The sequence below is a fragment of the Phalacrocorax aristotelis genome, chromosome 5, assembly GCF_949628215.1.
Source record: "Phalacrocorax aristotelis chromosome 5, bGulAri2.1, whole genome shotgun sequence".
NCBI lineage: Eukaryota > Metazoa > Chordata > Aves > Suliformes > Phalacrocoracidae > Phalacrocorax > Phalacrocorax aristotelis.
In genome coordinates, this window is record NC_134280.1 from 58,474,849 (window position 1) to 58,490,673 (window position 15,825).

Consider the following 15,825-nt stretch of genomic DNA (forward strand, 5'->3'; position numbering starts at 1 on the left):
TGCCTCTGTGTGTAATTTCATGTCCCCTCAGCAACTAGTGAGCTTTCTGTCCAACTTCTAGCAGTCTGACAAAGGATGCAGAGAGGTTTCAAAGATGCTAAGTTTCTGTATGTTTAATGTAAGTAAGTGGGGAAACATGCAAGCGGGGGAGAGAGACCTCCTTAGCATCCATGCAAGTAAAAGGCCGTGGTGCAAGTTCAGTCTCCCATTTGATCACAGCAAATCTGCACAAGGACATGGTCTGAATACTTCATCTGAAGAAAGACAGATTCATTTAGGGATTGCACCTTTTTTAGGCGTGGAAAAAATAGAACCATAAGGCATGAGACCCACAGGGAATCACATCTTACTAGCTCCACTGCTCACAGCAGTACAGGTTAAGATGTCTAGAGCAAACTGTGGCACCAATTCAGCAACAGAAGGGACTCAACTTTTACAAGTTGCTCTTCAAAATATTTGTCTTCATACGCTCAGTGTCTCTGTGTTTTAACCATGGACAGGCTATTTGTGCTTACCATACATAAGAGTTTTCCAGGCATTCTCCAGAAGACCCCTTTCTCGCTGAACTAGCACAGAAATACCATTTAAGCTTCTCATTTGTAACCAGAAATTAAAGTGGTACTAGCGCTACCTAAAAAAAAATTTGTTTTCTGTTGTTCCTATTCCTAATTGTAACTCACATTGCCTTCTCTACCTCCAGTATTTTTAGCTTACTCATTGCTATTTTTTCCAAATGAAATCACAAATGGCTTGAAAGCCATACTGTGCTTTGTACAATGGACTGAGACAGTTTTTCAAAGCCTTCCTCAAGCATCCAACACAACAGCTTGAAAACATCCCTGTAAACTCATCTTGGCAAACTTTATAAAGTTTTTCAGACTTATTACAATGTTACAATAAAAAAAAAAAAAAGAAAAGTTACAGCTTTTTCCGACAGAATTCCTGAGTAATTCCCTAGTCTGCTTGCTTGCACAGATGTTTTAGACACCAATTCATTTTTTTGTTCTATGAATCCAAGTTTTTCCAGGGTTAGCAAAATTATATCGGAAAATCTATTCTGAGGCCGAATGGGTTGCTGCTGGAAGACGTACTAGTGCAAGCTGACAAACATTTTAAAGGCTTGCTGATTAACAAAACCATCTACATGCCGCCTACCCTATGCAGCCTGAATTAGCCGTCATGGTTTTTAGGTCCCTGTTAGGATAATATCTGACCCCTCTCCTTAACTTTTGTGCTTTGGAAGCATTTATTGTGGGCCGCATTACAGTGGTGCCCTCCAGTGCCATGATAATTAAGATTTTTTTTCAGTACTGGCCTATAAAACCCCTATTCTCCATAAATTTATCACTCTGTCATGAAGATTCTCTGGGACTCAGAGCTTAATCAGCAAAGAGAATGTGACTGTATCAAATTCTGCTCAGCCTTTTCTTTGGAACAAGGGAGAAATGAAATGTTTGCAAGTTCAAAAACACAACGTTACACTGGATATTAAACGTAGTCTTAAAAATAACGCTGGTGATGTCAAGGCAATTGGTGCCTAATGTTACTCCCACATTTTCTAGCTTTGAGCTTACTGTAGACTGCGCATCAACTATAATGAAGTGCAATCCACTGAGCCCTTATTCTACTTTATAACACAAGAACCGCCAACAATACATACATAGAGGGGCACGTCTCAGTAGCACAAACAGTAACCCCTACTACTACACACACAGCACTCCTCTCTCCTAGACAAGCTTTCCATGGTCCCCTCAAGCTCACCAGACCTGAGCAAGAGGAGAACACACATGATGGTTTGTTACGTTTACTTACCACATCTACTACCCATATGCATCTGCCCTACAGCACAAGACTGCTGTGGCTCTGATAGCTTAAGAGACTTTCTGGCCACTTCGTGGTCGATGCCAGAGACACGAATGCGGAACTGGTCCCTGCTGACTGTCTTCCGTAAGGTTCGAATGGTTTTACGGAACCTCTTTTCAGTCTTTTTCCGAGCACAGCGCACATCACATGTGTCTGAAAAGTATCAAGAATGAAAGCTGCTATGAATGACCATGCACAGAAATCCATCCAATCCAAAAGACCAACCAATGCCAATCACTGAGAAAGCAACCTCTGTGAACAAGTCTGAAATTCTTAAAGACAACACCACCAGGCTAGAAGAAAATTAATCAGACCACAAGATTTTAATCTATGGGCAGCTCTTTGATTATTGAAACTATCCCCATCTCTCACGCTTTTTGAAGCAGTAAAATTCATTTTCAAAACAGGAGATACTTTTTACTATCATTTTGCATAAAGATAGAAGTGAATATAAAGAAATTAAGGAGCAAACGGCAAGAAGCTTCAAACCGCACCTTGGATTTTTTTCCAACCAACCTGTCACCTCCTTTCGGTTTGTTTCAAGCTCAAAGTCCGCAGTGATAAAAATTTCTCTAGTCGCTGTCAGCCTACTGAGGGCTCCATGAACTTTCTTGCCAGAGATGCATGTTAGGTTTACATAGTGGAAGCTCTCCATTACTGAATTATGTCTCTCTGTATGAACAAAATTAAAGGAAGCAAAAGCTTGGCCAGCTACGTTATTGAACATTCACTAGTGCTCAGCACATGTTGTCATCAAGAGTTAAGGGGGAGCAAATGATCAACTCCACATGCCAGTAAACAAACAGTTTGGCCAGTTTCTCAACTGGTACACCCTCCCATAAAATCATGACTCCAGTGCACCTAGAGATGTACTGTTGGGCTGAGATTCTGGCACTGCAGAGGGTCTGAGGCATGATTCACTGCTAGGATGGGGGCTTGGCTGCAGTGCTTAGCCTGCCTCCCCTGCGTTTTGCTAGCAGGTTCTCATGAATTGCCTTTGCATTACGCAAAGCATCTTAAAACTGTGACACTGCCTGCACTGGGCAGGCTACTCAAGGGAAAAAATTCTGCACTCACATGAAGCATGTGAAAAACATGTTAGCTTATAATGGTGTTTAAATTAAGTAGTGGTTGTGTACACAAGACATTTGGAGATCATTTTCAAGGATTCAATGAGGAAGTAAGATTTAGTTAAAGAAAACATCTGGAATAAGCTTTGGTTCTGGAGTATATAACTCTGCACTGAGCATCTAGTGTAGTTTCTCACTGTTACTCTTCTAAGGACAAACAAACCAGTATGTTGATTCATCATACTGTTTAGTGACTTCCTTTAGGTTTTTTGGGGTTGTTTCGGTTTTGGGGTTATTTTTTATCTTGCTTTGTTTTGTTTTAAATGTACTCCTCCTCATTTTCTGCTGACTCTGTAAATTCCCAGGCTATACTTTCTGCCTTGGAACAGATGGAAGAGCTGACCTCACTGTGTCCATCTGGGGCTGCTGAAGTATAAAAGGAAGACAAAAGAAAAGAGGAAAGACCATTTGGCAATAGAGTCAGCATAAAAGGGTGGGAGATTCTTCACTGAGGCATCAGACAGTAAGGAGCAGGTGAGAAAGGAAAGAACAGAAAGAAGGGAGAGAGAGAAAGGAAAGGAAGAAATCAAAAGAATTAAAAGAATGGTTGATTTTACTGAGAATTTATTGGCACAAATGAAAAAGGAGAAGGTCTTTCCTAGCAAGATTGTAAGGTTGTCACAGGAAAGTCCTGTGATTTGAAATAACTATTGCAAGAATGATGGCTTTGACGGAGTGTGATTCATGAGGTCAGTGAAGAGCAGAAGGTCTGCAGTCCTCTGTGCTTTGTTTATGGTACACTTAATATCTGGAAAGCACATAATAACCCCTGAGCTATGGCTCTAAATTGCTTACCTGAATTTTTATAGTCATACCTGGTATCATCTGTTCCAGACCTTCTTGAAACATCTCAGTCTTTTTCAAACTACATTTTCCTTCATTTAATTTAAAGGTTACGCTTATCTTGATGGCTGAAGTATCTTCAGGAAGAAACAATGACGCATTATTTTCAAAAAGGAATAGAAGATTTAGATAACCCTAATGTCACATCATAATGACATCAAAATATATGCTGATATAAAGTGAAAAACCAGTCATCACAGAAAACCTAAAGAGGTGCCAGCTTCCTCCTGCTGTGAAGCTAGTTCACAACTGGAATTGGAACAAAGTGTGATAGATTTTATTAAAAAACAAACAAACAAAAAAACCACCAAATATAAAACCACAAAGAAAATGAGATCAAGTCCAGGTCTGCTATTGGATAAATCAAATAAAGGTTAGCTTGAATCAAAGGAGATACTCCAAACCAGTTTAGAAAGTAGTTTATGTCTATATAAAATAGTACCTCTTTGTTTAGCTTTAAATGCTTTCTAAACTTCACTGTCCAACAGCTCAATCCAAACATATTGTATGTTGCCAACACTCTCCAGTTTGGATGTCTAAAAAGAGGCATAACACTCCTGGCCTAGCTGTTTATTTCACTACTGATCTTCTCTTTCCTTATTTTTAAGTCTTAGTCCAAATTATGCTGATTTAGCAGTACAAGGAGAATTTCCTGTTGAAATTATGATCTGCAATCATGAGGAAGAAGAAGAAAAAAATAAATAGAGGGAGTATAATGGAGAGGAAAAATAGGAAGTCTACAGAAAACACCCTTATTTCACAGTTATCTATTAAAGAAATCAGTCAAATCATGCAACACTAAATTTAGTGATTACCCAGCCAGCTGGATGCATTTGTATTTTGCTGCTTTTTCTTAAGCTGAGATGACCTGCCACAGGTGAGGGTGTAGGCATCTTGTGTTCCTAACAGACAGACCATACAGACAGACAGTAAAGACACAGGCACTGTGCACAGACTGGACACTCCTGTAGCATAAAAGATATTTTTAATTTGATGATTGGCATCATCATCTTCACCTTTTTCAACAAAGTTGTTCATAAAACACTCCACATTAGAGCTTGTTTCTTCCTAAGCAATTTAGCATCTGTCCCATAAGCACCGGCTGAGTCTGCATGCTGCGTTCTGCGTGGTGGAGGGGCTGTGCGGGTGAAATCTCAGACCCCACGCAGGGCTGGAATGCCTTTGCGCCATTCAGCAGTGGCTCTCAGGGCCAATTAAGGAATGGCCCAGGGAGCACGGAGAATTCTGCCCTGTCCTCCCCAGCTTCAAAAAGACAGTTGTCATGAGAAGGGAATCTAAGGGTAGAGTGGTTATAAAAGACAAGGAAAGGGGGCTTTCCTGAGACATTGGTGGGGATATGGCCCTTTATTATCTATAGTGAAAGAGGAAGGGTCCCTGTTGACTTCTTGGGGCTTCCATAAGAGTTAGGCAGTTTGCTACTCATACTCGCTACAGATTCATATGCTTGTTTTTGTTGTTCTTGACTTACCAGAAAATATCTGGGCATCTGAAGAACAGCTTAAGAAGCATCTATCGCTCTCAGCACTCTTAATGCAGTGCAGCAATACCTTGGGTGACATGTTATCAGGCAAGGGACCCTTTGTTTCTAAATAGGACAAAACAAATACTCACAGAAGTAAAACGTCTATGTATACCCTACTAATAAATCGGCATGCAGCTGCTTTTGCAGCTGGTACCTGAGAGCACCCATGCAATGAATATGTTGTTTAAACAGAAAATCAAAGCAAAATAAAATCACTGGAAGATCACACCACATAAGTAATTTTCTTTCAGGTAAAGCTATCATTAGCAAACCTTCTCATGCAGAGAAACAAAGGAAAGAAAGAGCTAGATAAAAGCACAGGAAAGAAAGCATCAAAATCCCTCAAAGTATCTCCTGTTTTGGGGTGGGTTTTTGGTTGGTTGGGGCTTTTTTTTTTTTGCCTTTTACCAGTTACATCATCAGTACCATCGTGCCTGACTAAGAAGTAAAGCAGAATATTGGGAACAATGACTCATACCACTTAACTGGACAGATCAGTGTTTTCAGATTTTACTATAACCACAGGGCCATCAGACACGTCAGGAGCAGAAAGGTTTTTACTAGGCACCTTACCAACACAATCCTTTTTATTCCAGTGTAATTTGTAGTTAGAGTGACACAGGCATTCATACTCTCCCAGCGTGTTCACACACAGCTGTTGGCAACCACCATTGTTGATGCTACATTCATTAATATCTACAGAGGAAAGGTGAAAATACTTTTTAAAAGTTACTCTTGCCAAAGTTATATATTCTAACTCCACTAGGTAAACAAATACTGCTTAAAAAAATAAATAAATGCATAAAAAAATGCACGCAAATACTGCTTAGTAGGGTTTGGAAAATATTTTAGGAATGCTATCTGGACACCTACCTTGAAATAGTTTTGTTTTCATAGAAATCCTTTGATAAGTGTTAAAAATTTATCAAATATTGTTGGAGGGAAGATGTTAGGCATGTCCTTAAACCACATAATTAAAAAAGAAAAAAAAATCCAGCCTCAGCAATACGATAACAAATTAACTAAAAGAAAAAGAGACCAAATCAAGCCTGCATTGCACTGTGTCTGGTTAATTAATATTTCCAGTTTGGAGTAAAGACAACATGGACAGGATCCATACTGATCAATCCTCCAAAGTGTTCGGATAGATACGACTGCTGCGGAACACTATTTGACTCCATGCAGGCAAATAACACCACTGTATCACCGCTGCCCCTTTTGGCCAGTTATCCAGTTTCAGGGCCTTGCCCCGCCCAATAAGTGCCAATAGGAGGAGAAACTATGGACAACACAACATACTGCCTTTGGTGCAAACTTGCATGCTGATGCAGAATATACCATTCACCAGTAGTGTATCCCAGGGGTCAATACTGGGGCCAATACTATTTATCCTCTCCATTAAACCTGGGTGATGGGACAAGAGTTCACCCCCAGCAAGTTTGCAGATGATACAAAACTGGGAGGTGTGGCTGATACACCAGATGGTTGTGCCACTATTCAGAGGGACCTTGACTGGCTGGAGAAATGGGCTGACAGGAGTCTCATGAATTTCAACAGAGAGAAATGCAAAGTTCTATATCTCTGCTTCTCAGATCCATCCTGATGACTGCTTCACTTGCATCCAGTAGATTTATGCAATTATAAACCTACAAAGCTGCCATCAAGAAGCCTTTTGTGAGTCCCAGATAGTTTGTGCAACTGAGAGTACCCACTTCTACATACACTTTTCTCAATGGTAATAATAAGTTCTCGTCACTGCTCTCCCCAACCATTTGTTCCCCCCTCTAGATAGGTAACAATTTGGTAGAAAGCACTGTGAAACAGATTACAAAACTTAGCTGATCTGAAGGGAAAAATGTGCTACTAGCAGAACTGAGACAGGAGGGGTAGGAATAAACAGCAGAGGAATAATGGAGAAAGAAGGAAACACCTTAAATTGGTACTGCTGCCTCAGACACCACAAAATCAGCCAAATCTTTGGTTTTCACTGACCTTTTGTTAGGATGCTGCATGCAATGGCAACCTATTATCTCCAGTACTTATTGCCACCTTCCATATAGGTCAGAAGGTTTATACTCGGAATCCCTACCAGCCTTGACACAGCCTGTGATTGCCAGTAAATTAAGGACCTACTGTGGTACAAGGATTAACAACATCTACACAGGAGTATGATACGAAGAGACCAATTAGCAGCCAATAGCAAAATTACAGTTCCTTTCCCTCATTGGTTGCCAAAATAAATGAAATTAATGCAGAGGAATTCATGAGAACAGACTTCTTTTAGCAAGTAGAACACAGGAACAGTATTACTCCCCATCCAGACAGGTGTCCCAGTTCGTCAGGATAAAACACAGTAATGCTGTAGCCCTGTAACCTTCTCTGCAGACCTTCTAGAGGCAGAGGTTAGAACAGATCAGACACACCGAGATGTCTGAATTGTAATCTCCAAGTTCAAGTGTGCTCACTTTGCCTCAGAAATAAATAAATCTTAGTCAGAATTAAGCAAGCATATGGAGTCAGTAAGGTCTTGCCTAGAGCTTATATAAAACAGGTTTAATTCCCTTTAATGTCCAGTTATTCATGTTTCCTCATGTTAATTCTGGGAATTTGTTGCAGAAATATTCGCACTTGACACACACTGAGGTTCTGTGAACATCTTCCTCTCTTTCCGTGAACTTTTCTTGTAGGAAGGACATAAAAGATTTAAGAGTATTAATCTTGGCCAATGTAAATCAGTGTACTACATCAGCTAGATTCCAGTCTACATCACACGAGGATCTGACATATGCACAAGGGCAACCTGCAAAATCATGATTTTCTAAGTCATACAGAATTTCCTGTTCTTTAAGTCCTATTCCACTGACTTTTCCCTGAAGTCAATGAGACTTCTGCATGTGAAAAACCTATCAAATTATGGCTTTCATATCCAGGTGCAAAATGCAACAGTTTGTTCTAATAGTCACAGGTGCTTTCTGGATGCAGGGTGGGAAGGGAAAATCGTTTGAGCAAAGGCAGAAATGAGCAGGATTAGTGTCTACTTTTGCTGTGTCTCCTTATCATGGCAAGGGTAAAATTTGCTCTATAAGCCTACCACATATACATAGGCTTGTGTCTTGCACAGTCACTAATTAGACCTGTGGCAACATCACTCTGTCAGCACAGTCTATAGTGTCTTCTTATAACTCACCTCCACAATGTGTGAAGCCATAGAGAGCGTATCCTTTGTTACAGGTACACTCAAAGGTGCCTGGATGATTGATGCACGTGTGGTCACACATCCGTTCAAAAGAGCATTCGTCAACGTCTGCAAGTTTTAAAGGGATACATCAGTATCTTTCAGCCTGACAAGGGAGCACTGATGAGCTAACAAAGTTGGATATAGAGATGTGCAGATTTATGTAAACTAAGCAAATTCTTTTAAAGCATATAAGGTAACATAATGAAATTACAACTTTTAAAAGAACATTTAGTTTGCCAGACAAGCTTTTTCTTGGCAAACATGAAAACTGTTGCTACATTTTTAACAATTATGTTTAAAATGTTATTTCTCTTCTATGGGAGAAAAAAAAAACCACTGACAAAACTCTTATTTCATTAAGAAAAGTCTGCATGAGGTCTGCAGGAATAGATTTACAAAAGAAAGTATTGCCTTTGTTTTTTCCTAGTAAATGAAACCAAAGGCCAGATTTTTAACTCTATATGACTATGCAGTGCCTGATTTAAGTCTGCTGAAAATCACCATGTTCTCTGATACACACCTGAAGACAGATGACTGGAATAATTTGGTGAATTTTTCCATGGATCCATTATACTGTATATTTAGACTTCAACGTCTGTCTCTAAAAGCTGCCGAGATATCTGTTTTAGCCAGCGAAAATTTTCCTTTGCATTGCAATCACTTTGCACACATCTTCTAGTTAGTATAACAGCCTAATCATTATCTCAGTGAATTAAATGGTAAAATGACAAAATTCCCACCACTTTCTGAGGCCCTGAATGCTTATTATACCATCAAAAGCACCTAAAGCTTCTACGCTAGTACATTATGCATACCATGTAAGAATGTTGCAAGATAAAAAAAAAGTTTACATGAACATCACATTACATCATTCTTTTTTCTTGAGCTTTGGCATACTTCAAGGCACCACTTTTGAAATTATCTAGGGAAAGTAACAGAAGTGACAGGGACAAAAGGGAGATGCAAGTCTTTAAAGTTAATGGAATCTGTCTATGAATGTAAAAAACCTCAAACTATCTTGAAAATTTTATGGTTTTATAGTAAGTTTGCTCTGTATAAATAGTTGGCCTTCTCTGTCTGATTTAAAAAGGATAAAAATGCACCAAAAACCCAGGTGAAAATTATTTTCTGTTGGTCAGTTCAGCTTTCTGAAATTCATCATTAATGTCAGCTGGTTGTCTAGGAAATGGAATTATTCACCCCCCCACCTGGCTGATTGGCTTTACATTGTTTCATACCGTAGCTCTTCCAAAACCACAGGTCATTTTGATCTTTACATTTTAATGTATTTATGCAGCTTAAAATTGGTTGCTAACTCTATACTTACAAACTATTATACAGAAAAGCAAATACACTGTCTAAGTCTCACAGGAGAAATCCATGTCACCCTAAAAATCAAATACTCTGTGATGTTTTAGGGAATAGTGATTCCAGTTTGTCTACAGGCCTATAATTTCATAGATCACATTGTATCTTTTTTTCTTTAAATAATGATCTCATGGCATCTAAATGTCACACTAAGAAAAAATAATTTCACTACAATTGTGAACTAGTCAGTAAGATGGACAGAGAGATATTCTGTTTTTCTATTTTTTCCATATTTCTATTTTCTTTAAGATCTTTAATAGAAGTGGGAGGAGTATTATCCTCATAAAGAGCTTTTTAATATGATGCTATCTCTGTCATTTCCAGATAATAGTTCACTGTGCTGTTAAACATACCTCCTACAATAGTAGCAATCTGACTGTGTTAACTCAACAGCTGTTTCAGAAAGAAAAAAAAAAAAAACCAATACAAAAAACCCAAAACTGAGGCATGGAAATTATTCTGGAGTCCATTATCACTTCATCATTGTAGTAGATGTCCAAGCCATGCTGATTTGTTCTACTTCTATTGCCTCTCCAATGCACATACCTTGACAGGACTTCTCATCTGTTAATAATTTAAATCCTTTTCTGCAGCTGCAATCAAAACTGCCAACAGTGTTTTTACAGAAATGATCACAGCCTCCATTATTGGACTGGCATTCATCAATATCTGTAACAAAAAAAGTGCTTCAGCAAATAAACACGGTACATTCAATGTACTTCCACTGCCAGATCCAGAAAATAGTCACGTCCAATTGGTTAGAGAAGCCCAGAAACAAAACCTAGTGAGATTACTACAAATTTTAAGGAAGATCAGATCCAGCTCTTAAGAATGATCTGGCCCATTCAGCCCCATGACAGTGTTATTTGCTTTCATTTAACATATTGCTGTCAGTTACATTTGGGTACATGTATTCACATTCATTTCCGTAAGTTCTGTTTGGAAACACTTTGATTTAAATGGTCCTTAGCAGGTTTTAAGCTTTCTAAACATTCTCTCCATTTCTTCTTCCTGAGCCCTGCAAAAATCCCAGACAGAGGACACTTCCGGAGCTACCCTGCCCTTTTCATGCCCATATTAGAATGAGTCCTTTATCTAATATTAATTTACTCAGGCATGGAGATTCCATCATTTTCGCCTAGCAGAACAGTCTTAACATCTAATTACTGGAAAATGTATTCTAATATATAACGTAAACATCCCTTTCCTCCTTCCCAGTACTCTCATTAGAGCTGCTTGGACCAGTATAAGTAATTCTACTCACACATCCCTGTTTACACACTGATATTTACTTGCAAACTGCACTAACACCCAGCTAGCTGTGGGTAGAATAGCAGACTATTAGACTGTATGCCTGTAAGAACATACACGCCTCCCTCTCCCAGTACTGACATCTACTTTACCAAAGACCTGTATTACCTCCTACCAGACTTCATCTGTGAAAAATAAGGCCATCTCGGCAGGAGGGGTGGAAGTGCTGAGAAGGAGGGCAGAGCAGCAGAGATTCTCTGCACGTGATGCACCTGATGTGATGGAAACTGTGTGTCTACCCCTGGCTGCAGTCCTTTCTTAGGTCAGATTATACATACTAGCTTTCCTCTGGACACTGGATTACCTTCATTTGGAGATTAATATCTTACGGCAAGGTGTTGGTATGCACGTGCCCACGAGTATAAAACTCACCTTTACATGTCTTCCCATCAAACTGGAGTGTGAATCCAACAGGACAGCTGCAGTGAACTCCAGTCGATGTATCTTTACACGTACGATCACAGCCGCCGTTATTTACTGCGCACGTTTCTAGCCAACAAGATAAAGCTGAAGTTTGCTCAGGGATATTATAATGGTAACAAGAAACACCATGTGATATAAGGTTCCAAGCACACTGCTATTCAACTACATTTAGCCTAGTATACAGGAGCAACTACTAAATACATGTGTTGGCAAAATCCCTGCCTCAGCTATGTCCAGTTTTTTTGTGGAGACTCTACAAACTAAGATACTGTCTCTGGATATTCTTGTCCTTAAACACAAATCCCCGCTCCTTGATGATGATCTGTTCCTGTCAGCCTGTCTCCTTATGCCCACGCTCAATCCTGGCTGATCGTCCAACCTTTCCCACCAATGCTCAGGCACCTGGTTACACTCAGCACCACTAAACCAATTTTCTTAAATCCCTCCCAGCACACTTTCACATGCTACCTGTGCTTCCAGTCATGGTGGATTACACCCACACTGAGCGTTCCTTCAGGCTTGTAACCCAGGTGCCATCTCAACCTAATGTTCCTCTAACTTCCCCCTATGCAAACTGTGTTTAAATCTCACCAAACCTTTCTAGCAAACACACCTAAAATATAGTTCTTCACATCCAACTGAACAGAAATAACTCACTCTCTGGCATTCATCCTCTTGTAGTCAGTCTAACAACCTTTTCACTGGCCGGACAAATGTAATTTTATCCAGCACATATTGATTCAGAGAGCTGCAAAGATCATTTTATATGTCGGATTTTTGAAATCCTCTCTTTCTAGCCCTGTCTCCTAGTTTTCTGCAGCATCAAGCATATGTTACTTATTTTCAAGTTTTGAGACCTTTACTGGTTTGTTCCCTGCCAGTCTCTCATCTCATATTTAATATTGGGACACTGCGTCCAACCTCCACGTGAAGACAGAGTACCTCCTCTTTCTTCCTCTTTCCACAGAAAAGCAATTTTCTTGAAAATGAGGCTATTCATTTAGGCGTCTGAATATGGATTCAGGAGCTCAGAGTTAGCCCTATACTTTCAGTAGTTTATTCCTCAGCCTCCATGCCACTTCTGTGGCAAATGCCTATAAGCACAGTAAATGCACCCTGCCTGCCTGGAATACGGGCTTTTGAGAGGTGGACATCCACTGACCCAGCTGCCCTGAGGCCACAGAGATTGTTTCCCATGCCAGTGCCTTCACAGTAGTGACAGACCCTCAGAGGCTGGCATTCTGGGCCAGATGTGATCACCTGTAGAAAAGAGTAAGATAGTCCTGTACCCTAACATGTCCTAGATGCAATCCACCACTGGGCCCAATTCTCTTCCATGCAGAATTATACTTTTGGTTGAAGAGAAGTAGGTAAAAAACACTGCTTCCTCCACAATTACTTGGCTAAACCCCTAGCACAGAAGGGATTGTATGGCATTCTCATGATGAATTAGAACCATGGAAACATGCCGTACTTTAAGGGCAAGTTCCTGACACCTCCTCCTATTGACCATCACAAACATGTACTTAGTTTCTTATGTTATGGAAAATATTAATTTCCTGGAGCATCTCAGGCAGAATTCAGCCCAGAGCTACAATGGTTACAATTTAAAAAAAACAAACCAATTCTTCAATCTAAAAGACTTCATCAAACACCAAAATTATTTTGGATAAGCACTTTTACCCATAAGCAACCGTCGCTTCACCCTCTTGTCCACGTCAGCTCCTGCTGTAGTGTTTCCCTCAGAAATTTCAGCAGCAGCCTCCTCCCTCTCTGTAAGGAACACGAAAAAAGCAAATGAGTGAAGGTGCCCTGACCAGAAGCCTCATCTGATACCCAATGCATACACGCATGCAAACAGCTGCATCACACACTGAATTATCTGAGACAGTCAGAACTGACTAGGCAGAAATAATTTTTTTTCAAAAAGAAAGTAATAATGAAAATCATTAAGACCCTTCAGTCAAAACCATGAGAATACTTTGCTTTTGTTGCTTCCTTACAACTCATGTTTGCTTCAGTATTCTTAACAAAACAGAAGATGTGCTATGGATGTAGTGAACAGCAACAAGATGAAAGAACTAATTGAACTGTCATGAACTGTTCTGTCAAGAGCACATTGTCATCAACTATCATGGACTAATATAAGGACCAGCCAGTTACGCCTGAGCATTTGATTCCAATCAACAGACAATAAACCCTTTCAGAAACTGGAAGGGTTTATAGATCTTAAGTGCTTTCTTTACTGGATAACTTCCTTGCAAACATTGTACTTTAATTGAATTCAGAGTTCTGGTTTTAGCCCACATACTGCTTGGTTACACTCTCTGGCTCATGCTATACAAGAAACTGAACCTAAAATATCCTAGAGGGAAGGGAACCATCTCTGGTTAGTGACAGGCCTTGTGCTTCAGAGAGACCAGTAATAACTGCAGACTGCAGTAGTATTAGGTAACTATTTATATAGGGAAGCATAAGTTGCCTGGACCCAACCAACTCACTCACGCACTAGCAGGTTTCTTAGTTTTGGATTCCTTGACATTTTCTAGCCATGCTATTAAGAGAAGCATTAATCACATACACACAGCAACAGCACACCACTCTAGAGTTAGTCATCAATAGAAAACTACTTCCCTCCACTGTATACTGACCCAGGCAGGTTTTCCCATCCACATGCATGATATACTTGGGGTGACATCCACAAATAGGCCCATTGTCAGCATCATCACATGTATGTTGACAGCCACCATTTCCATGATTACATGTTACTAAGAAGAAAATATATGTTATGTCTCACAAGTACTTCCAGCATCTTTGAAAGACAGTATGCAATTCTGTCTCCATTTAACCATCCAATGCACCTTCCTAACATGCCCCTTTCCTGAAGAATTCTGTGAGACAAACACCGCAGAGCTCTCTTGAGCACTGTCATTATGAATGATGGCACAACTTGCAAACTACAGATATGGAGGCAACCAATAAGCTGGTGTGATAGCATCCAGCAAAGCCACTGATTCTAGTTGAATTAAACTGCACACAATTTAGGCATTTCATCCCAGTTTAGCTATAACATACCAAATCCCATATCACTGCAAACAGAACACTATTTGTTCACTTTGGGAAACCATAAGCATATGCAGAATGTTGCATACAAATGCAGCTCCTCTGGTTCTTGGACAGTTCAAATCCCGGTCGGCATTCACAGGCAACTCCTCCTTTGGGTGTTTCTCTGCAGATGTGGGCACAGCCATGATCTTTATTCATGCAGCTCATGCCTTCTGCAAAACAGGACAAGTGCAAGTGCATCAGCATCCTCAGCGTCTCTGTGTGCAGGCAACAGTCAAATAAAGTCCATTCAATACCCACACAGACAGCGGCCTGCTACTTCTGGACAGACTCTACAGTGTTAGGACTAGAAGTACAAGCTTACAGACGCAAAAGGCAGGAAGTAAAATCCTGCAAAGTCAATGGCTCCAAGGTTTCTCCATCTGTGATCTCTTCTGTGCCCATGTGCTTTGACTACAAGGTCAAAAAGGAACATCCCTAGATTTGTACAGCATCTGCATTCTCATGCAATGCTCTCACTTTATACCAGTGTTTATAAAACCTCCTAATTTCTTTTATAAAAATTGCAACATAGCTGATAGCTGGCGAGATCAAAGCCTAAAGTGAAATTCTTATTCTTCTGCTTGAAAGAGCAGCCACCAGACACAGAAAGACCTAGGCCAACAGTCACAAAAGTCATCCCTATTTCAACTACTGGCCTACAAAGCAGATTCCCAAAGTCATAAGCTATATCATCAGTGAACAAAGAGTGACCAGGCAGACATGAAGATTGTACGTATGTTGTATGTCAATTCTCTTTTTTGTTAACCATTTTTGTTTGGTGGTTTGATGGTTCCCAGAATAACCCCCCTGGGGATTATCACAGAGTTCTGTATTTCTACACACCTTCCCAGCTGGACAGAGTTCAGTGCCAGTGCCTGCTTTAACCAAATGAAAAAGCAATGTGACACTAGCAACTTTCTTCCTTTTGGTGCGCCTCCTAAAAACATCCTGCCATTTTTGTCTCTGACAGTCACATGCTGTTCATGCACCAACACTCA

General features: G+C 40.1%; 1 protein-coding gene across 2 annotated transcripts in view; it reads right to left on the reverse strand.

The window, feature by feature from the left end:
- SCUBE2 (signal peptide, CUB domain and EGF like domain containing 2) overlaps window positions 1–15,825 on the reverse strand; it is a 47,749-nt gene that overhangs the window by 20,464 nt on the left and 11,460 nt on the right. For both annotated transcript variants that reach the window (XM_075094778.1, XM_075094779.1), the window contains exons 5-16: window positions 14,872–14,997; window positions 14,371–14,487; window positions 13,403–13,492; window positions 11,669–11,785; window positions 10,532–10,654; window positions 8,567–8,683; window positions 5,953–6,075; window positions 5,326–5,442; window positions 4,652–4,738; window positions 3,809–3,913; window positions 2,380–2,535; window positions 1,813–2,016 (exon numbers count right to left, since the gene is read on the reverse strand). In XM_075094778.1, the coding sequence (XP_074950879.1) occupies window positions 1,813–2,016; window positions 2,380–2,535; window positions 3,809–3,913; window positions 4,652–4,738; window positions 5,326–5,442; window positions 5,953–6,075; window positions 8,567–8,683; window positions 10,532–10,654; window positions 11,669–11,785; window positions 13,403–13,492; window positions 14,371–14,487; window positions 14,872–14,997 (1,482 nt within the window). The remainder of the gene's footprint in view (window positions 1–1,812; window positions 2,017–2,379; window positions 2,536–3,808; window positions 3,914–4,651; window positions 4,739–5,325; window positions 5,443–5,952; window positions 6,076–8,566; window positions 8,684–10,531; window positions 10,655–11,668; window positions 11,786–13,402; window positions 13,493–14,370; window positions 14,488–14,871; window positions 14,998–15,825) is intronic.